This window comes from Calliphora vicina, chromosome 1 (genome assembly GCF_958450345.1).
Source record: "Calliphora vicina chromosome 1, idCalVici1.1, whole genome shotgun sequence".
Taxonomy (NCBI): domain Eukaryota; kingdom Metazoa; phylum Arthropoda; class Insecta; order Diptera; family Calliphoridae; genus Calliphora; species Calliphora vicina.
The window spans coordinates 327,309-350,987 of NC_088780.1; the positions used below are offsets into that span (position 1 = coordinate 327,309).

At 30.0% G+C, this 23,679-nt stretch overlaps 1 protein-coding gene across 2 annotated transcripts in view; it reads right to left on the bottom strand.

The window, feature by feature from the left end:
• Window positions 1-20,872: 20,872 nt before the first annotated feature.
• tinc (tincar) overlaps window positions 20,873-23,679 on the bottom strand; it is a 36,168-nt gene continuing 33,361 nt past the window's right edge. The window contains exons 6-7 of one of the 2 annotated variants that reach the window (XM_065498586.1): window positions 22,105-22,645; window positions 20,873-22,005 (exon numbers count right to left, since the gene is read on the bottom strand). In XM_065498586.1, the coding sequence (XP_065354658.1) occupies window positions 21,172-22,005; window positions 22,105-22,645 (1,375 nt within the window). In that variant the 3' untranslated portion in view covers window positions 20,873-21,171. Of the gene's footprint in view, window positions 22,006-22,071; window positions 22,646-23,679 lie in introns of both variants that reach the window. The other variant, XM_065498585.1, reaches the window with a different exon arrangement.

Sequence of the window (23,679 nt, forward strand, 5' to 3'; positions counted from 1 at the left end):
GTGAGCTGGTTGATACTAGCTGCCTTTATAACCTAACCTATTATATATGCTATCTTTTATCGCTTCATGCTTTTAAAATACTAAAATACTTTTGCTACTATAAATTGTCCAAAAATATTTACTTTCTCCACTTTCTATGGTTTATATCTATTGATCTCCAACGACCTCTACCCCGAGACTTATATAAAATTAAAGCTAGAAGTCTCAGCTAATGACTTATTAAAAATTCAGCTGCCCATTTTGTTAGGAAAAATTTGCTTCACAAGCATGCTATTGCGCATGCAATAACAGCTTTTTTTAAAAAATAATTCGTTATCTCGGGAACTACTGGAAATATTATTACGAAATTTCACATGGTTTTTCATTTGATTCGTAGTTGTTCAGTTTCCTAGGGGTAATGGGGGCCAGTGTGGCCCCTCAAAATTTGGTCACCTCGGTTCTCAAATTTTTAAAAAATCGCCAAAAATCAATTTTTGATCCGAATGAGCTGAAAAAATATAAATAGTACTTGAGAAGATCTACTAAAAATATGCTTAGATGTGTAGGTTATTTTGGATTTTTAGATATGGCGGGAGGGTCGAAATTTTTTATTTTCAGATACCGAAATTCCTGAAACGGGGAAAATGTGTTCCAAAACTGAGTTTTTTTTAGAAAACTGCCTACTGTGACGTAATTTACCGTGTGATAGTAAAAAAAAACTTTGCAAGTATTTAAGGAACATATAGGGCTATACTAATATGGGGCTATTTTGAGGATAAAAGCTTTGCCTTTTTAAAATTTTTTACTCAAACCAAAATTTCTTTTTAAATTGGCCAAGTTTGGATAGGTCTGGGGCGACTAGGTCCACTCAAGTGAGCCAAGTTTTACTTTACACGCTTTTGCATTAGGTTCTCTTTTCGGATCATATACAAATTGTTTATAGTTCCGAACAAAATTTTTTTCTACAAAAGAAAAAATATACGGACTTTTTTGGGAAAAAACGTAAAAAATACGGCCCATTTTACATGTTCCAAATTTTGATGCATATAACTTTTTATTGGGACGATATAACTGTTAGCAAGTTTTTTTTAGCTGATTTAGAATTTTATCACCAATATAGCTGATTTTGTAAAAAAAATTTACCCTCCGCTGGCCCGCAATACGGAAAACCAAAAAAAAGATCGAGCAAAATTAAAAAAAAAAATCATAAACCTAAATACCTCTTCAACTAATGGAAATAACCTACACGTGTAAGTGTATTTTTAGTAGATCTTCTCAAGGACTATTTACATTTTAAATTTCAGCTCATTTTAAATTTGAGACCCGAGGTGTCCAAATTTGAGTGGCCACGTACTGGTCCCCATTACCCCTAGGAAGCTGAACAACTGCAAATCAACCCGAAAACACCTCAGCTCCAACCATGTGAAATTTCGTAATCGTATCTCTAATAGTTCCCGAGATACCGAATTATTTCCAAAAAAATACGTCTCTGAACCACTGTGCGCCCCTTGTTGGTTCATTAGGTCAGAGTTCAAAACTTAAACTCGACAACACTTCCGCTTTGTGCATGTGAAATTTCATTCAAATCGGACTTACCGTTTAAAAGTTACATATTTATTTCCCTCTATTTTTTTCTGTGCGCGTTACTCTTGTAAACCCCGAGCGTACGGTACATACATTTGAAAACATAAATCCTTTTTTATGTTTAATTTTGTGTTTTTATTTTTTTAAACTCCTATATTTTTGGGAAATATTTCAAGGGAAGCATTTGGTCTTTCTAAACGGATTAAATCCCACGCGTGTTCAAGCGAGTATATGATTATAAACGGTTTTATTTTGATATGTAACTTATTTGTATTGAATCTTATTTGAACACCAACATTTTTAAGAGATTTATGCTCGATAAAGTGATTTTCGGAAGTGGGCCTTATAAGAGAGCTATGACTAGTTATGGACCGATCGTCACAAAATTTGGTGGGATAATTTGCGTATACATATGTATATGAAACATATTTGAGTTGAATTTTATTTGGATACTACATATTTCAGAGATTTATGAACACTTATACAATTTCCAAGAATGGTAGCTGTGGAACATTGTGGACCGATAGGTACTAAATTTGGTAGTACGAGTTCAGCTTATATAAAACTTATTTGTGATGAATTTGGTTTGGATATGTTTATAATTAAGACATTTGACTTTAAAATTAAATTAATGATGTTTAAAACATGTGTGTGAAGTTAGCTCCGTTTTTTAACATTACCTATGTTAATGTGTAAACTAACATACTTCGTACTCAAAGACTGTTAGGTTAACAGAGCTGCATTATTTTCAGCTCATTTAACATTTTATGATATAAAACCAAAATTAATTTAAAAATAGTGAAATTTCACATTTTGTTAAAAGGGGCACATTGAAATTTTGAAAAAATGGTTAAATTTTGAAATTGTGCTCGATCTAGTCCTAATGGAGTGGAAAGCCATTACTTCAGAGAGTTCAGAACTGTTCACCTTATATTCAGAATTTATTTCAGATCGGAGATATATAATTTTCCAAATAGTGAAATTTCACATTTTTTTTAAAAGGGGCACATGGAAATTTGTAAAAAATGGTTAAATTTTGGAATTGTGCTCGATCTAGTCCTAATGGAGTGGAGTTCAGAACTGTTTAGTTTATATCAGAATTTATTTCAGATCGGAGTAATTTGACTTTTCACATTTTGTTAAAAGGGGCACATTGAAATTTTGAAAAAATGGTTAAATTTTGAAATTGTGCTCGATCTAGTCCGAATACGCAGGAAAGCCATCAGTTCAGAGAGTTCAGAACTGTTTAGTTTATATTCAGAATTTATTTCAGATCGGAGTAATTTGACTTTTCAAATAATAATTTTTATTTTTAAAGAAAATATGCATTTTACATTTTATATTATTTATCTATGTATGTAAATACATACTCAAAATCTGAATTTTATATTTTAACTATGATTTTGTTCTAAACATACAAGTATTGAATTTAACAACAAAATCTTAAACAATTTTATTTCTAAAATTTAATCTATATATATAAAAGAGTAACGTTACTGACTGACTGACTGACTGATTGATTCATCATCGCACAGCCCAAACGGCTGAAGCTAGAATCACGAAATTTTAACTGTGGGTTCCTCCCTCACCAAAACGATCCGATAAGAAGGGATTTTTGGAAATTCGAACGTTTAAAAAACTTAAAATAGAATGTTACTCCATTTAAAAAATAAGCTGACAGGTGTTTCGTACTTTTTGGAAATTCGAAACTTTTAGGGGAGAAAACGGGTAATCACTGTATTTTGGTACTTTTTTGCACCCTATGTATCTTTTAAACCAATAAACATAGAAACAAATTTTAAATCGTATTCTTTAATTAACAAAAAATAAAAAATATAACTTTGGTACTTTTTGGAAATTCGAACCCTTAAGGGATAAAAATTGTGTTTATTTTTGGTACTTTTTCATAAAATATGTTTTTCTATAATTTGATATAGACATACGAATATTTTATTATGAGCTCTCACCACGATACAGAAATGTATTTGAATTAAATTTTACCAAAGCAATGGGGATAAAAAAGGTACCAAAAAGGGGATAAAATCGGGAAAATACATTTTATTGAAATTATTAAGCCAATTTTGATAATTTTTTAACATTGGATTCGTACAAAAATTAACTAACAGGGTGTTATTTGGAACTCGAGTGCCAAGGTTTATATTGGGCCAAATCCGGGTAAACAGTTTGGTACTTTTTTTAAAACATATTTTTTCTTGGGCACATTAACACAGATTTTAATATTTTGAGACATGTCTGTAGCATAAACAATTTTGGCAAAATGGAATATTTTTAAAGTTCGAACTTGAGGGTAAATTGGTACTTTTCTCCCAATGGTACTTTTTTTTAATATTTTAAATTATTTCACTTATCGACATTAAAGTTAGCTGATATGTATCTGAGTGAAGTTTGTGTTAGGAATAGGGTACAATATTTAGGTACCAAATGTGAGAACTGAACTATAGGTACTTTTTTATTCAGCTAATGGTACTTTTTGAATTTTATATGACAATGGACTTAGAATCATGAAATTAAGCATATATGGTCCTAAGTGAGTGTGAATTTTAGGGGTAGACTTTTTGGTACTTTTTCTTTAATCGAATGGTACTTTTTGTATTTTCTTCACCAATGAACCTAGAAACATTAAATAAAGCTTACATGGGCCAGAGTGGGTGGGAATCCACAATTGTCTGCTTTTTGGTACTTTTTCTATATTATAATGGTACTTTTTGAATTTTCTATAATAATGGATCTCGAAACATGAAATTAAGCGTATATGGTCCTATGTGAGTGAAAATTCAAGCGGATACTTCATGGTTTTTTTTTATTATAATGGTACTTTTTTTAATTTTCTAGAACAATGGACTTAGACACATGAAATTAAGCATACACAGTCCTATGTCAGTGAGAATTCTAGAAGGAGACTTTTTGGTACTTTTTCTTTAATCGAATGGTACTTAATGTATTTTCTTCACCAATGAACCTAGAAACATGAAATAAAGCTTACATGGGCCAGAGTTGGTGGACATCTACAAGTGACTGCTTTTTGGTACTTTTTCTATATTATAATGGTACTTTTTGAATTTTCTATAATAATGGACCTAGAAATATGTAATTAAGCGTATATGGTCCTATGTGAGTAAAAATTCAAGCGGATAGTTATGGTACTTTTTCTTTATTATAATGGTACTTTTTTTTAATTTTGTATAACAATGGACTTTTTGGTACTTTTTCTTTATTCGAATGGTACTTTTTGTAATTTCTTCACCAATGAACCTAGAAACATGAAATAAAGCTTATATGGACCGGAGTGAATGGGAATCCACAAGTAGCGGTACTTTTTTGAATTTTCTGTAATAATGGACATACAAATATGAAATTAATCGTATATGTGCTAAAGGTGCTTTGATTTTAACAGAAACAGTTTCAAATCGAATGTTTTGAAAATTACATTAAGCCTAATAGTTATTTAGGTTATGAAAACTGAAACTGAAATACGAAAATACAAATGCAATGGAAATATGTCTGAAAAAGAATCAGAAATAAGACAACAATGTGTTATACATTTTTGTATATCACGACGAAAAAATACCTCCAGATCTAGCTGAAAAAACGCCGTTTTGGCAACACTGTATAACATATTACCCGAACCTACTTTCTAGTGAAAGTGAGAAAACAAAAGAGAATTGAAAAGACTTGAAATAAATCTTATCTTCTAGACAAAATTGTCTTTCTATCAAGGTATAAAACATGTATGTATATCGAGTGAAAATTAACCAAGTTATTAGCATTTCCCTAGGTTATATATTCAAGAAAAACCCCACTTGGGGGCATTTGGCTTCTACAAAGCACCTCCATCTTATACGAATTGTTGAAGTTGTTTTTCGCGTATTTCCCATGTAGATTGCACTGTCCTAATTATTGGAGTATCGTGCGTCTCCATGTACGATGTTGCCATTAAATCCATTGTTACTGTTTGTATCAGTTTAAACGGTTGTTGTTCCAGCTAAGTAGATGATTGGTCTGCTGTAGCGGGTCTTCGGATACAAGTATGATGTTGCCATAAGGATTCAATCGATTGTTATTATTGCCTTGTGTCAGTTTCGTTAATCGGTTGTTGATCCTGCTAAGTAGATGATTGGTCTGCTATAGGTGGACATTTTTGTATTATTTACTTACTATTTTGCATGCAAAAGTTATGTAAACAAATATGCACAGTGGTTTAGAAACTTTTTTTTTTAAATAATACGGTATCTTGGGAACTATTGGACATATTGTTACGAAATTTCACATGGTTTGAGCTGAGGTGCTTTCGAGACGATTTACGTTTCTTCAGCTTCCTAGCGCTAATGGAGGCCAGAGTTGGACACTTCGGGTCTCAATTTTTTTAAAAAAATCGCCAAAAATCCATTTATGATCAGAATGATCTGAAATTTTAAATATAAATCGAGCCCTAACCGCGTAAATAACATAAGTGCCAAAAATCAAATTTTATAGGCGAGAGTTTTTTTCGTTTTTTTTTTAAGTTGTGGTATCATACATGCGATAAGTTAATTTTGTAAGCAACAAATTTGTTTTGGAGCATACGTTATTTTTACCGTCTCTATTACAGGCAGCTGAGACTAAATTGTGGCGCATACGATAAATGCTTTACAAAGAAAAAATATTTTCTTAAGTTTCGAAAAAATATATTTTCTTAAAGTATGCAGTAAATTAAACATTTGTTATAAATCATAGTAAAGATTTAACATAATATAGATAGTAGGTGCTTAGGAAATTAAGGCACATCTTCTTTGGGAATGTTTTAGTCCAATATATTCGTTATGAAAACATTGAGGAATACTATTTTTATTGCAAAGAGCTTATATATAACTGAATTTATGTGACGAAATTTTTAATTCTGTGTTGTATAGCGAAGGAGGTCGGTCCACGGACCGTAGAAGTATTTAAATCAATGTTAAAAGTATTTTCCTCGCTATTGTCTAAATAGCTGTATTTAATTGTAATGTTATTTTCTTTGGAAGAAGCAGATCAGAAAACATTTTCCAGTTTAGGAAATCAGAGTGCTTTAACGATATACACTCATAACTGTAAGGGTTTGTTCTTGCACTTTGAATAACTGTAGGCCACTCACTAGGAGCCCATACAATTCGGTTTCGAGTAAATGATTCTATTGTGCTGTGAATATAATCAATAGGCATCATGGTAAGACCTGGTAGTAAGTAAGTAATTTTAATAGATTTAATATATTCGTTATGAAAATCGATCGACTCAGAATCACTTTCTGAGTCGATTAAACGATGTCCGTCCGTCCGTCTGGCTGGCTGTCCATGTAAAGCTTGTGCGCAGAGTACAGGTCACAATTTTGTACATATAATTTTTTCGTCCCAAAGATGGAGCCTATTGAAACTGGCTGAAATCGGTCCATTATTTCACCTAGCCCTAGGGTTGCCAGATAACAAAAGTCAAATAACTGGACCATAAGAAAAATTCACCTGGATTTTTAAAAAATAACTGGACAATTTAAAAATGCACTTATAGTTCAAAAAAGTTAAATTTAAGTTAAGTTTTTTATTAAAAAAAAATAAATAAAAAATAAAGAAATGTTAAATTCAGTCCTACATACATATCGTCACCTAAAATGCAAAACAGCGTATCATCAAAAAATTCGAAGTTGATTTTATTATTGATTACGATTTACTACATCATATTACATATGTGTACAAAATTTTAAACTTTTACTATCAAAAATATCCAAGTTATAACCAAAATTGAAACTAAAATATCATCAAGTGCAATAGAATTTTTTTAGGCAATCTTTATGAAAATTTAATAAGTACATTTTTTTAATATAAATAAGTATCTTTAAAAACTCCTTTTTTATTTAAGATTTTATTTTTGTCATACAAATTTATATTGGTGATACGTTATTTTGGTTTTAGAAAACATTAATTCAAAATAACGTAAGACGCATATCATAAAAGAAAAGTGTACTTTTTTATAGAATATATTTCTAGTTTTATTGTAATCCAAATTTTAAAATTTTGATTCAATATCAATAGTGGACAGAAAACTGCTATTTTTGGATTTGTCATCTTCGATTTTAATCAAAATTACCACACATATTATAGTTCCAAAGGATTAATAAAATCAATCATCGGAAACCCTTTGCACTTCAAAAATATCGCGATTTGAAAATTTCAAAATTTGTTAAAATTGCTCTTTTTCTCGATTAAACGCTTATTGGCTAAGTTATTAGCGAATTTAGATATTTTCAGTTTTTAAATTAAAAATCGATTTTTGGTTAGAAATATAAGTGATCACAGATCGAGCTCCTTTTCTTGATTAAACGCTTATTGGCCAAGTTATTAGAGAATTTAGATATTTTGAGTTTTTATATGAAAAATCGATTTCTGGCCAGAATTATGAGTGATCACAGATTGAGTTCGTTTTCTCGATTAAACGCTTATTGGTCAAGTTATTAGCGAATTTAGATATTTTGAGTTTTTAAACTAAAAATCTATTTTTGGTTAGAAATATAAGTGATCACAGATCGAGCTCATTTTCTTGATTAAACGCTTATTGGCCAAGTTATTAGCAAATTTAGATACTTTGAATTTTTAAATTAAAAATCGATTTTTGGTCAGAAATATGAGTGATAACAGATCGAGCTCGTTTTCTCGATTAAGCGCTCTTCGATCGATCTTCTTTTCTTGATTAAACGCTTATTGACCAAGTCAGATATTTTGAGTTTTTATATAAAAAATCAATTTTTGGTCAGAAATATGAGTGATCACAGATCGAGCTCCTTTTCTTAATTAAATGCTTATTGGCCAAGTTATTAGCGAATTTAGATATTTTGAGTTTTTATATAAAAGATCGATTTTTGCTCAGAAATTTGAGTGATCACAGATCGTAAAAATCTTTTGTGGACTATTGCGAACATTTAAAAACAAATTAGACAAATAGGTGCAGCCGTTTTCCGGTTTTAGATAAATCGAAAAAGTGGGCGTGGTAAATTTTTCCTTCAGTAAAAACTTAAATTGGATAACTACGAATATTTGAACAAAAAATTAGCCAAATCAGTGTAGCCGTTTTCCGATTTTAGATAAATCGATAAAAATGGGCGTAAAGGTGGGCGTGGTCAATTTTTCATTCTGTAAAAACCTAAGTTGGACTGTGACCAGCATTTAAAAAAAAAATTTCAAAATCGGTTCGGCCGTTCTCAACTGATGCAATTACCAACGAACGACATTTGATTTTTATTTATATAGAAGAAGATTTCTAAAACTTTGGAAGCTTTGATAAGTTATACCACGATAAAATGGATTGTTTTAAATTTAAAAATTAATTTTGTTGTAAAGTGATTCGTCTCCGAAACCATATCATTGCTCTAAGTACGCAATATCATTTTTTAAAAATTGATTTGTTTCTAATTGTAAAGGTTTTGTTTCGAGAGATGAAATCTTTTTTAAAATAGATACAACTTTTCTTCCATATTTTAACCGATTTTTAAGGCAATTCAAAAGATTACTCACTGTACAGTTTTATAATAGTAAAGTAATCACTTTCTAGGGCTAAATTCATACATTACGTTATACATAAAATACAAATACAGTCGTAATTCAGCTCTGGGTGGAGAAAGAGCGCGCGTCATTGCCATTATCGCTTAAGGGCAATCTTGCCGTCCCTTTTTCGCTGCCTTCGAGAGTTTTGCGGCTCACTCTCGCATTGGATAATGTTTGGCGTCATCTAACTGTACCGCGTTACAGTTGCTTCGAAGTTTGCATTGTCCACATGCAATTGATTTTGGGTTTTCATAACCTAACTTTTTAATACAAGATTTAATGATCCAGGTTCGACTGGAAACAAAAATCAACGTGGGATAATCTGGCAATTTGAGAGTTTTTAACTCCACCAACCAAACTTAAATTTCAAAATTACAAAAATAAAAATATGGCTCTGACACACACACCTTCATCCATATTTTCTTCATCATCATTATAACAAATTACCATGTGACTTTTCGACAAGCGTTTTGAAGAGGTATTTTTACCTCTTTACTGCTGACCAAGGATATATTAATCGGTCGGTTGCTCGCTAGGTACTAATCACTGTAAGGAAAAAATACAACTGACTATACATTTGCAGTCACAATTGTATAACTGTACAAATTTTTTCTGTACAAAATATTAATTAATAAAAAATATAATTAATAAAAAAAATATTTTGCAAAATGAAAGAAATTATTTTATAACTGGACAAATTGTGTTTTAGCTGGAAACTGGACAAGTCACAAAAAAACTGGACAATCCAGGCCATTCCAGGCCGTCTGGCAACCCTACCTAGCCCCCATACAAATGTCCTACCGAAATTGGACTTTATCGGTCATAAATGTTTAATTTATATGGATATATCCACAAATTTTGCTCCAAATAAGTTTTATATATACGGAATTCATGTCACCAAATGCTATTGTGATCGGCCCATAATTAGTTATAGCTCCCATATAAGACCAGCTTCCAAAAATCACTTTAACGTGCATAAATCTCTTAAAAATGTTTGTAAACACATAAATAACTTTCATGTAAACATAAATCACACGACCTAATTTCATGGTGATCAGCCCATTTCGAAAATCACTCAAAAATATAAATTATTGAAATTTTAAAAGAAAAATGATTTTGCTATTTTTCGTAGTGTAGGGTATTATATGGTCGGGCTTGACCAACAATATTTTCTTACTTGTTTTGCTATGAGGCATATTCAAAACTTTTTGAAGGTCGAAACTAGCACATAAAAACAAAACATTTTCCCTCCTTTGTTTTTGTTCCTTCAAAATAATTCTTAAACTAAATTCTTCTGTTTGGATCTGACTGCTGTCTAAATTTTTTCCTTGATCACATTTAGTACATCTATCTTTTTGTATTTCAATTTCTATTGATTTTCTCTCTAGTTCTTCGGCTACTCTTACTTTCATTTACTGCCCATTTTTGCTTTTATGTCGCTTACGTTAGTTTTGCGGTAAAGCTTACGATATAATTGAAATTGCGATATCTCTGTATATATAAACACTTAATTTTCATTATTTCGGGTGTTGATGCGCACGAAAGTTTTTTTTTTTCATTAAAAAATCAATTTTGAAAAAAATGTCGCTTACGTTATTTTTGCGGTTAGGGCTCGATTATTTAGTTGAAGAGATATTCAGGTTTATTGATTTTTTTTTTATTATTTTGCTCGACCTTTTTTATGTTTTTTTTTATATATGGCCGGCCTACGGAAGTTCGAAATTTATTTTTAAAATATCAGCTATATTGGCGATAAAACTTGCTAACAGTTATCTCTTCCCTGACAAATAACCAAGATATTAGCATTTCCCTGCGTTATATGTATATTCAAGATAAACTACATTTTTGTATTGTTACGAAATTGTACTTGAATTCAAATATAACGATTTTAACGGCTGATTTAAAAGTAGCATAATGCTTTCAAGTAACAATGCTGTAAAACTGTAACATATCTGTGGGCATTGTTAAATAAAAGCTTTCAGTTGATTTGATTGTAAGTTGGCAACGCTGTATTCGAGTTCGAATAATCAGTTAAAGAACATTGTAGAAAGTACACCACAGATGGCGTATGATCTAGAATATTCGAACTTTGACAGTTAAAGAGCTTTCTAGATGGTAATGCAGTGTTATAAATAGTGGCAGAGGTTGCAGTCGTTAGTGAGTTGATCAGAGACGCTTTTCGAAGAAACATCATCTGAGTGCCTTAAAGTGTGTTGTGTATTTCAAGTAAATTCGTGTACATTATAAATTGTGTCTGTAATTCTGAGAATTTATAAACCTGTATAAAAAAACATTTAGTGGCTATTTAATTCTGTGGTTGTTGTACATTTTAAATAAATAAAGAGTTGTTACAATTTTTAAACTACTAAACGGCTTTTATTTGCAATCAAAAGTATCCGGTTTATTTAAAGGAAATAAACCAGCGTTTTGAAAAGGTTAAAACGTAACAGTATTATTTACTTACTATTTTGCATGCAAAAGTTATGTAAACAACTATGTTCTACACATAAATGCGATTAAAATATGTGTAAACTAGCAGTTTTTGCTCAATATACATATGGTCAGAGAAAACTCGTATAACTTTGCAGTTTTTCATTCAAAATTATTGTTTTATAACTTGTTAAAAAGACAATTTTCTCTAGAAGATTATATTTAGATTTTTCAAATGTTTAGAAAATATTATTTAAATAGGGCATTTTTATGATATCGGAAAAGTACCATTATTTACCCAATTTTACAACTTTCAATTAATTTCCGATTGCACTTAAAGTTTGTAGTATGTAGTTAGTTTTAGCTACATGAACAAAGTAAGGCGCATCCAAAGCAAATCTTTTTTTAAGGGCATATCTAATTTACATACATATTAGAGCGTACCACCTTACAAGAAAAAAAGGTGCGGCTTACACCTTCTAGTATTAAGTATTTTTTCAAGGCAGTAATAATTATGATAATCAAGTGTATGTGAAAAACATAAAATAAAACATAAATTCTTTGAAAGTAAAAAAAGTTTCCATGAATGGGTCTAATTTAGTTTCATAGTATGTAAAACTAATTTAGGAACAAGTTATCATTGTTCGATTGGCTCCAAATTTGTTTAAAAGAATCGAAATGTGTACGTAATTGTCGTTCTAATGAGACATAAAAAACAGAAATTGGTCAAAAAATTTTACAGTTATTAAAAATTCGCCAGGCCATTAACGTGTCTCAGGCCACTAGAACAAGAAATGTAGGAACAAAATTAACATATTTTGAGAAATATTAAAATAAAAGCTAATTTTTAATAACTTTAAAATTTTTTGACCAATTTCTGTTTTTTATGTCTCATTAGAACGACAATTACGTACACATTTCGATTCTTTTAAACTAAATTACAAAAGTAATTTTTTAATAGCAAAATTTTTACAAAAACTGAAAAAAATGCATTTTTCCCCCTTGTAAATGCATCTCAAAACTTCAGAGGACTTGCGGCACGTCTTATCCCCAACCGATTTACCTAAAATTTTTTCAGGATGATTTTTTTTACTAATGTTCACCAAACTGGAGGGTGAGAATGGCCAAAATCCAACTTTCGTTTATTAAGGGCCACCCTAACATACATACATTAGAGTGCCTTGATTTGTATGAAGGCAAAAAATATGGAAATCTACCCCCTAATGAATTAAGATTTGTATGTTTTAAAGTTATTCCCACAATGTTTCAACTCAATGTTTTCATTTACATAAAATATGCTCCATAAATTTATGTTTGTATAACACTTGCGATATTTTTGTAAGCTCGACCATTTTTGAAACTCTTTTAAAAAAATATAATTTTCGCATAAAATCATATACGTGCGTATAGAAATATATTTTATTCTTTTTTAATTCTTTCATATCCTTGAGAATTTCCAATACATTTTTCTCAAAAAAAAATATATGTTGAAACCTTATATAATACACTTTACCACATACTTAAATTTCGTTCCTACAGCTTTATTAGTACAACCTTAGCAGATTAGTCCAATATTTAAAAAAATTGTTGGTCGATATAGCAATCAAGGTTAGAAAAATACTGGACAGTACCTTTTGTACTTGAACAATAAATACCGTTATGCGCGTGAAACTAGAGAGTTTTCCATTTTCTGATAGTTTTTGTCAATATGAGTATCAAATGAAAGAGGAGCATCTCCTGAAATGGACACAATTTTCTGTTTTCAAAATCAGATCGTAGTAAACACTTGTAACAACAATTGCATTCAATTTCAGGAATATACCATGCATTTGAACCATGTTTATTTTAAAAATATTCTTCATACATGTCTACAAACAAACCACAAATAATAGAAAATTTCATACTTTTAGGGCATTCCACAGTCACTTTTAAAATACGAAAAATTATTATTTAAAATTTGAAAAATTAAATATTTTTCAAACAAAAAACATATGCTTGAATTTATGTTACCTTGTTACTGGATAATGCTATTGATATAAAGTCTAATACAACTATAATTCAATTGCTTTACTATAATTCAAGGCTTGAATTACGCTAGCGGTATTCACAATGTAGAGTACTTGGCCTAGTAAAAAAGCAGAAAAGCTATTTATTGACAAACATTTCAATTTCTAATGTATTTTGTACTAACTACTACATTTCCAGACCAAGCAAGTAACGGTATTCACAATGTAGAGTACATGAATACCGTTACTTGCGTTCAACATGAATTCCAGTAAAAATGCTTATTCACTATACTATTTCCAAATGTATTTCAAAAGTTTCTAATCGTATTTCAGAAATTTCTTCTTTTTTTTTTTTTTTTTTTTAAAAGAGAAGTAACACTCAGGCAATTAATTATGCCTATATATAAATGTGTTACTTTCTTTGGAAAGGGGATAGAGTGTAGAGGAAAAGGTGGTGAATATATAACATTTCGATATATTTTCATTAGAAATTCCAAATATTGAAAAATTTGACCTTTGACCTTCACGATTCAAAGGTTATCGTTTACCGATTTTAGTAAAACTTTCAGAACATATTTAGAATTACAAGGACTATAACATTATGAATAGGTTTTACTTAAAATTTATAACAGTAAGGAAATTGGACTTATTCGCCTAAATATGGACAAAAAAATAGTTTTTCTTGAAAAACACAAAATTTAAATCGCAGGTACGCAAATACTGTAAGAGGCATTGACATAATTTTTCACATTTTTATTCCTTATTTTGATCTCAATACACCCCAATGTGATGATCTAAAAAATCTGAAATTTGTTTAACAAAATTTTTAAAAATTTGAAAATGGAGTTTTGAAACAGCCGCTAAAAAAATTATTTTTTTTGGCCATACCTGCGAATAGGTTAACGGTATCCTACGAAGACAAAAACTCATATACAAGTAAATATGGACATATTTTAAGTAAAAATGAGCTTTTATTTTAATTTTTCTCGAAATATCTTAATTTTTTTTCCTAAATTTTTTGTTCAAGTGGTCTGAAACACGTTAATGGTCTGGCGAATTTGTAATAACTTTAAAATTTTTTAATGAAATTTTGTCATTTATATCTCATTACAACGATAATTACGTACATATTTCGATTCTTTTGCATTCAAATGCAAAAGTATTTATTTAGTAGCAAAATTTTTTCAAAAACTGAAAAATTTGCATTTTTCTCTAATTTTGGCGATAATACAGTTTTTGAGTCATTTTGAACCAAAGGAGAAACAGGGTTAATTTCCAAAACTTTTTTTTTAATGTAATATTCATTAATATAAATAAATCTACATATTTCTAGAAAACAATGCAGAAAGTTAACGAGTTTCACCTATTTATTCCATATTAACAGTAAAATTTTGCATATTTCTGAACTTTGACCTCGATGCGCGTCCAGAAATCGTTGCCCGATTTGGCACTTAACATTTAGGCCTAGTGTCACAATATTCCACCCGGCACTCTTCAAAATTTTAACAAAAATTTTTTCCATACAACTGATTGTCACTCTAATGTATAGTGTATTGCTCTAGTTGAAATTTAAGACAACAATAGGAAAACCAAAGCGAAACTAAATTCATGTAGTAAATATTTACATAAATTTGTTTTGTGCTTCCAGTATTTGTCAAGCTAAATCGTATTAGCAATAATGTTAATTATTTAATAAATATGAAGAGTGAAGGATATGATATGATTTAATATAAAATTAATATAATCACAATGAATTTAGTAGAGTGTATTTTTACCTATAATTTATTTATAATTTAAAATTTTTTATTTGTATTAAATTATACATACTGTACAGGAGAATCTATCTTACTATACACAGTGGGGCAGAATCAAAATATTTTGGAAATAAATCTGTCATTTCTAAATGGCTGATCCGATTGGCATGAAATTTCACATAGGCGTAACAGAGGAACCCAAAGGACCCTCAGGAGCGGAGATGTTTTGTCTTAAAGTAGGGCACCTCTCCTTAAATTTATTTTTATTTGTGGACACTAATAGGAAATGTGTTAAGAATTGTTAATTAAATCTTCGGAAATTTTTGCATTTTTGATTACTTAAGGCTCTATCTGTATGCAATTACTTTATATCTTTTACGAAATATTGTCAAATGCTATAATTTTCTATAAAATAAATCAAAATTTTTAAAAACGATATAAAAGTTTTTCATAAATATGTTTGAATGAGCTTTAGAAAATATATTTTCGGTTTTGGATACTCTAGTTATTACAATTTGTTTCTTAGAAAAAAATTAAAATTATCGCAATAAGCATAATTTTAAAATAGAAAAGCCTAATTTAACAAATATTTTAACGAAATTTTGAATTTGGGCAAGGTGTTCTAAAATACCAAAGCTAGGATTTCAAAATGGGCAACAGTTTTACATACTATGATTCTTTTACCAAATGTGGACTTTACGGGAATTGCGCAGTTCGCCTTTCGTGAATCGTATATTTGTTTACACGTTTATGTCTGGTATATTTCTTGTTTCGAAATGCTCTTTCTGATCACACGAAAAAAAATTAAAATCAATAAATGCAAAAATAGAGAGTAGATTCACATGTTATTCTTAATAACAATTAGAGAGCAGTACAAATAAGAGCTCAGTGGTTTAGTGGTTAGAGCATTTGACTAGAAAACGATAGGTTATGTGTTCAACCCCGCTCTCAGAAAAATTTATTTTTCTTTTTTTCTCAAATGCTGGAGTATTTTCACTACTGAATTTAATAGTGAAGTGTTATGCAGAGTGTGCCAATCGGCCACTTGCAATGACATCCCCGTGTTAAATTCACCAGTCAATAACGTGGGTTGAAAATTCACATGTAGTAGTTCTTAATGGCCAACGAATTCGACGTAGCGGAACTAGTGCATGAACTGCAGGGTAGTTATACACTCTATCCGCTCTCACCAAGTATACTGACTTGTTTTACATTAAGTGCATATGCCACTCACTCCAACTCTGCTCTAGTTATGCATGTAACTTGTTGCCAAAACATATTGAGCTTCTTTGTGGTAATATATATACTTTTTTCTCTCATAGTCCCAAAAGAATTAACGAGCTTAAAGAATTTCAGGAATACTGTTCTGTGAAATCTCATAAAATATTAGGTGTTTGCCAAACAAGATGGTTATCTTTAGAAGGTGTTATTGCAAGAATTATAGAACAATGGGACAGTTTAAAATTGTATTTTATATCACGTTTTTAAGAAGTAAATGGTATAAGAGCAGTTCTGCTGCAAAGTATGTCTAATAAAGTCAAAACTTATTTTTTATTCTTGACATACATATATGTATGTATGTATATATATTGCCTATTATTAATAATCTCAATATAGAATTTCATTCTGAAAGTTCACGTTTGCCATATTTATATACCAGTATAAAACTAACTTTTTACTAATTTTAAGTAATTTTATAAAAAAAAGAACTGATTAACAATAATATTGAAATTTATTTCAAAAATAAAAATAATCATATTGAAGTTTAAAGAATTGTATAGGCATACATAAAAGCAGAAATGTATGTATATTGAAAACAATCTTAGCTCGGATGAAATATTTGAAGTTAATCATAATCATAATTAAAATTTAAACGAATCGAAATGTGTGCATATCTGTAGTTCTAATGAGATATAAAGGACAAAAACTGGTTACAAAATTTTAGAGACACGCCATTAACGTGTTTCAGGCCATTAGAACTAGAAATGTAGGAACAGAATTAACATATTCTGAGAAATATTAAAATAAAAGATATTTTTACTTAAAAGATATCCATATTTACTTTTATTTGAATTTTTGTCTTCGTACGATACCGTTAACCTATTCGCAGGTATGACCCACAAAATTTAATTTTTTTAACGGCAGTGTCAAATCTCCATTTAAAATTTAAAAAAAACTTTGGTAAGAATTGTGCTGAATTCCCAATTATTGATAAATTCATAAAATTTATTATTGGGGATAAGCTAGTTCCTATGCGCACTTCACTGGTTGCTTAGGTCAGATCATCATGAAACCTTTTCCCAAAAGGCTTTAGAAAAACTAAAGATATTATACAAATAATACTATAGAGTGAATGAGAATTACAGACGCTTTATTTGTAAAAATATCAAAGCTTAAACAAATACCAAATTTTGTTTAACAAATTTCAGAAGAGTATGAACAGAACAATGAACAGAAATATACGACTTGACAAAAAAACCGGTGACCGGCAAGAAATCAAATAGATGATTGTCCTCTAAAAAAGGACGTAAGGTCATCTTAACAAAAGTAATATTTCAATTGATCTTTTGAATCACTTTGTGGAAGTAGAATTTCACCAAATTTTGACCACATATAGAATCAGTTGTGTAGATTCGTATTATGCAATAAAAATAATGCTGTATATGCGTATACACTATTGTTTTATTGAGGGGACGATATGTAAATACTTTTTAAATAAAAAAATCATAATTTTCTCCAAAAAAAAAATATGTAGTATATGATTTTAAAAAAATGGTAGGTTTAAAACGATTTTGGTAGTTTTTTGACAAAAATTTGGTAGGAATAAAATTTGTTCAGTGGCAACGCTGATATCGATAAGAAAGTCATGCAGTGATGTTAACTTTTTAATTTCGATTACCGTACAGCCTTAAAAAAATTACCGTTTTTTAGGTAAAATTACCGTATCCAAAGTTTAGTACAAAAATAATAATATTTTCTTATTGAAACAGGTTTATTTTTATAATTCAATATATCGAGGGCCTATATCCAAAACTCTCTATCTTAAAAAACAACTTTTCAGGAAAGCCAAAAAACTTTTTTTCGCGTATTACTTCAGTTATTAAAATTCGGTATGAAAATCCCTCTATTTCTTCTCAAAATATTTAATGTGTATATTAAAATGAAAAGATAGAGAGAGGATTTTGCATTTTAATATAATTAAATTATTTTGATTTCATTTATGCCATCGTCAGTTTTTAACGTAATTTATTTAAGAAACGGCTAATAATACAACATTAGATAAAAAAAACTTTAAAAGTAGACACTTTTTTAAGCAAACTCTAACTTTAACCATTTATTTTTATGCCATGGAAATTATATTTTCCAAAAACAAAATGGTAAAATATTTTCATGGTAATTAATTTTTGTAAATGATTGAAAAATGTAAAATTCATGTTCAGCATTCAAAAATTAGTAAAAAAACATGAATTGCAAGAAGAAATTATTCCAAAAAAATATTTGAAAATTACACTAGTTTACAAGGTTTTTGCTCATGAATTGAAACATATGGGGATTTGTGTATTAAGGTCTTCTTACTTTGGAAAAAATATAAAAAAAATCCTGGACGTCAAACTTTTGAGATATTTATTAAAAACGAAACATATAAAAATGTACATTAAATTAGGACAAAAAAATTAAATGTGAAGTGTTTAGTCCTCTTTTTATAATTATTTTCATTTGTCTCCCTCACGACACTTCAACAGTAGTCTCGTAGCATATTCTGATCCCAAAAACCTTGATAATTCCTCTCAAAAAACTTCAAATCTTAATGGAAACGCTCTCCATGTTCGTCACTCATGTGTCCGAGGTTTTCCGGGAAAAAATTCACATGAGAATGTAAATAGTGAATTTTGAGGGATATATTTACACCCATCTGTTCAAAATTATGTAATAAATTCGCAACAATATCTCTGTAATTTTGACTTTTCTTATTCCCCAAAAATTCTTGAACAACAAGTTTAAAAGAATTCCATGCTGCATTTTCACCATCGGTTAATAGACACTCAAATTTGGTATCAACCAAAATTTTTCTTATTTGCGGACCCACAAATATCCCTTTATTTAGTTTAGCGTCTAAAAGACTCGAGAACACGCTGCATAAATATTGAAATGCTTGTTTTGTCTTATCTAAAGCTTTTACGAAATGATTTAATGTATGTAAATAAGCATTTTGCAGTGTTTGTGTTATAGGAAAACCTCGATTTGACTGAATAATTTTTCTGCAAATAAAACAAAAATGGTCTGGGTTTATTTTACACTTTCTAGAAGACATTTTGATATAGTTTTTACTTTAGAAATTTGTATTTAACAGCGATTTATTAACGTTTATCTACAGGAAAGACGTACTTTTAAACCGTATTTATTTTTTTCCCGTTCATTTTTTTTTGAATTTGTCAAAAGAATACAACTCTGAAAGGATCTAGCAGCTTCACCAGAGTGTTGAGTACCCAAAAACGATGTAAATACTTAATTACTACAATTCGGTACACTACAGTATGCATTAGTAGTACTCAGGGCAGGTGAAAAATAAAAACCCATATATCTCAAAATTTTGACGTATAGGTGGGAAACAAAAAATGGTCAATTAACAAGCGTCCCTAGCTCTTCTCAAAAATATAAGTTTCATTCCATGAGCAAAGAAAAATGTTTGATTTGTAAACTAGTGTTATTTGAAAGATAGAGGCTTTTGCATTCGGAAAAAATGAATTGTATAACATAGAGAAATAACAAAAATGCAAATAAAACAGCAAAAGACAATATGGTTGTAAGAAATTCACACCATAGATTAGTACTGTTTTACTGAACATTTTACTATCAAAAAGTAATTTTCGTGAATATCAAAGATAGTGGGTTTTGAATATAGGACCATGTTTGTAAAACAGCAGAATGCCATTTTTATCAACATCAATTATTTGCCTTATAATATAAATTCCGTATCTATTTATTTAAATTCATCCATTTCAACAGCTTCTGGGAAATGCAAAACTAAAGGAATTATAGAAATGTTGGTATCGAACAATTGGGGATTTATGACGATCAGTTTTTAATACTAATTTGTATGTTGAAATATCCATACTTGAAAGACTTGCGATTACTTTACTGCCTAGATATATTTTGTCTAGTGGTAGTTGGTAATCATCATCCTCAAAGTTTTATGATTATTTTAATGAGAAATATGTACATTATATGTAGACACATTATAGAAATATAACGTTTGGGATATAATTTTTAAAAATTTAAACCTTTTAAAATTACCGTACAAATGTAGAAATTACCTGCCTACCGTACAGAGGTCTAAATTACCGTACAATACGGTAATTACCGTACGGTTAACATCACTGAAGTCATGTCATATTTAATGAGTTTCAACTTCAAGATGATACGTTTGGGATACTTTTTCTATAGAAATTGTTTACATGGAATTTAAGAATTACTATATAAAAATATAATGTTTTATGCTGTTAGCATGTAAAATTAAATCCTATTCATAATTTCCGATTAAAGCAAACTCGCATAGTAGTGACAATTCTCTGTATTTTGTAAAATAAATTGCGTATGTTACTCGAGTCCAATAATATGTATAAGACTCTAGATTATCAAGCATTGAGAGGAGAATAATTGCTATAATTGTATTATTAGTTATACCATTTGTAAAATTTTGTAGTTTTAAGTATGATTTGTTAATGTATTTTTATGATCTATGCATTTAAATGTATGTATGTATATAAATATTATGTTAAAAGCATAGAAGTAAGTAAGTAAGTATTTAAAATATTAGTATTACAAAATAATAACTAGTATGTAGTTGGAATATTAGTGCAAAGCATTGGCTGTGGCATAGAGACTTTCCTGATCGGAGATCATTGAATAATTGGCAGAATCTCGATCTTCGTGTATAGTTGAGTTGACCAGAGAACTTTCATAGACACTTTTTGAAAACGTTTGGCTATATAGTGGATCTGGACCTTTGATATAGGGATGACGTCTTAAGATGTTAGGATTTGAATAACGTGTACCATTTGGCAACGTAGTATGTGTAACTTGTGGTGGAGGTGGAATTGGTGGACGTGTATGTTCATCTCGGTCGAGCGGTGGAATTGTTTTTTGACCCGACATTGCAACTCCTGAATTGGCATATAGAGGTGTTTTGAAAGAACTTACATTAGGAGCAGCGTTTTGAGTTTGTGTCATGCAGTGGGCCGAAGTGGCATACATAGATGAGTGTTGTTGTTGCTGGTAATGATTATGACTATTCATAGGCAGTGGCATTGTACTGCAATGTTGAGAATAATCAAATTTTTGATCAGTATAAGAACGCTGTAAGGGCAATGTTGCACTATTTGCATTGCTTAACCCTGCAAAACTGGACATACGCATATTCGTGCAACGGCCATACGGTTCTTCTTGTATGGCAGGTGGCGGCAGTTTTTCAAGTGGCTTACTGGCGACCCTAGGTCTTATAACAACTTCAATTTCTCGTTCTTCAGCTGAGTGAACGCCACTTGATGATTCGGATGGAGCTCTTTCGGGTGGAGATACTGTACTTGATGTACCACAAGAATTTGTATCACTGCGTGGTGTTAAAGCTTCTTGAGGGACGCCAGAGTCGGCTCTCCGTAAACAGCGGGGAGTAGAACTGGAAGCAATCTATAAAATATATATAATTATAATATAACATTTAATTACGTTTGAATTAATTAATTTTAAACTAACATGTGCTTCATTTGTGTGTATAGCTACCCTTACCGGTGCCAAAGGGCTGATTAAATGATCTGGAGATGAAGAATGTTTAGGCATTTGTTGAGGATTCCTGCTTAATATTACTAAACTATTATTATTTGTGATTATATCCGATGTTGCTGGCGGTGGTTCCAAATCACGTGTAGAAGCATAAGTCACACTATCATCTCGCACACATTCCAATAATTTTCCCTCCTCAGATATATTGTCATCACCAAACAATTTGCCAATGCTGTCTTCAAGGCAATTAACATAATTACTTTCAGGATTTATAGTTACATTTGTTGTGTGGTTTGTAATCGTCATTGAAGATATCATATTAGGTGGAGGTGGTGGCAACTCGTCGTATTCACTTAAATGTAAAACTTTTACGCCACCAGTTGGTGTATGAACTTTAGAAAGAACAATGCTATTCCCTGTTTCGCTGCTACTGCCAAAAGTCATGCCAACAATGCTTGCTGTGCCTGATCTTAATGTTGCATATTCTCCATCATCAATTTCCCCCTCAATACTGGTAAAACATACCGAGGTTCCACAGGGCGAATTGCTATAAAATAAAATATGTATTCATTTAGAGTGCAAAATAATACGTCGATTCTTTTAACTTTCTACTAGGATTTAGATTTGTGTAATTTAAAATAACATATGGAAATAATATGTAATATTTTTCTTGCCAGTTTGTATTCAGGGCGGTTACTGCGTAACTCAATCCGAAAATGGAAATGTTCGAAATTGTGTGCTAAATACATTCTAATTCGTAAAGATTTCCTTTCGAATCGAATTGGGGAGTAACCCCCAGGTTTAGTTAAAATTCACATTTTTAATAATAAGTACTTGTAAATTAGAGCGTTCCGAGAATTGACTTTTTTTGGGAATATTTTGTATTAATATAACTCAAACAATAGGGTCTTCAGTTCCCTACCAGAGATTAGAAATCAAGATTCCAGTACAATTTGTAAAATTTCATAATAATAAAAAACTATGTATGTACTTTTTATTTTTGACTAATAAAGTTCAAAATTCAAAATAAATCTGCCCAATTGGAAAAAATATAGATTTTTTCATTGATGTACAAAAATAAATTTTATGGAGTAAAATTTTTGCAAAAGCTCAAAATTACGAAATTTTATAAAACATTTCGAAAAGTGTGCGAAACATTTTTTTGTACAAATTATTATGATATCGATATTTTCGATATACAACAAGTTCTAATAAATGAATTTCAGCCCAATATCAAATTTATATTTTCTTTTAATTAACACACAAAAACGGCAACATCTGCTGAATACTGTGTTTTTAAATAAGTTAATAAAAAAAATATGTTAATTTTATTAATAATAAAGTCTTAACTCAAAATTGCTTATGCTCACACACTTGCAGTTGAATTTTGACCACAAAAGTTATTTTAATTTAATTTTTAACTAAAAAATTTCAAAATGAAGACATCTGCTATCTTCAGATTAAGTTTATATGTTTTTAATGGGATTCAATGTAACTAAATAAAAGTCTTCCTTGTTATACATACTATATTTATCAAAATCCTTGTACTTTATACATTTCGATTAGTGATTAACATTTTCA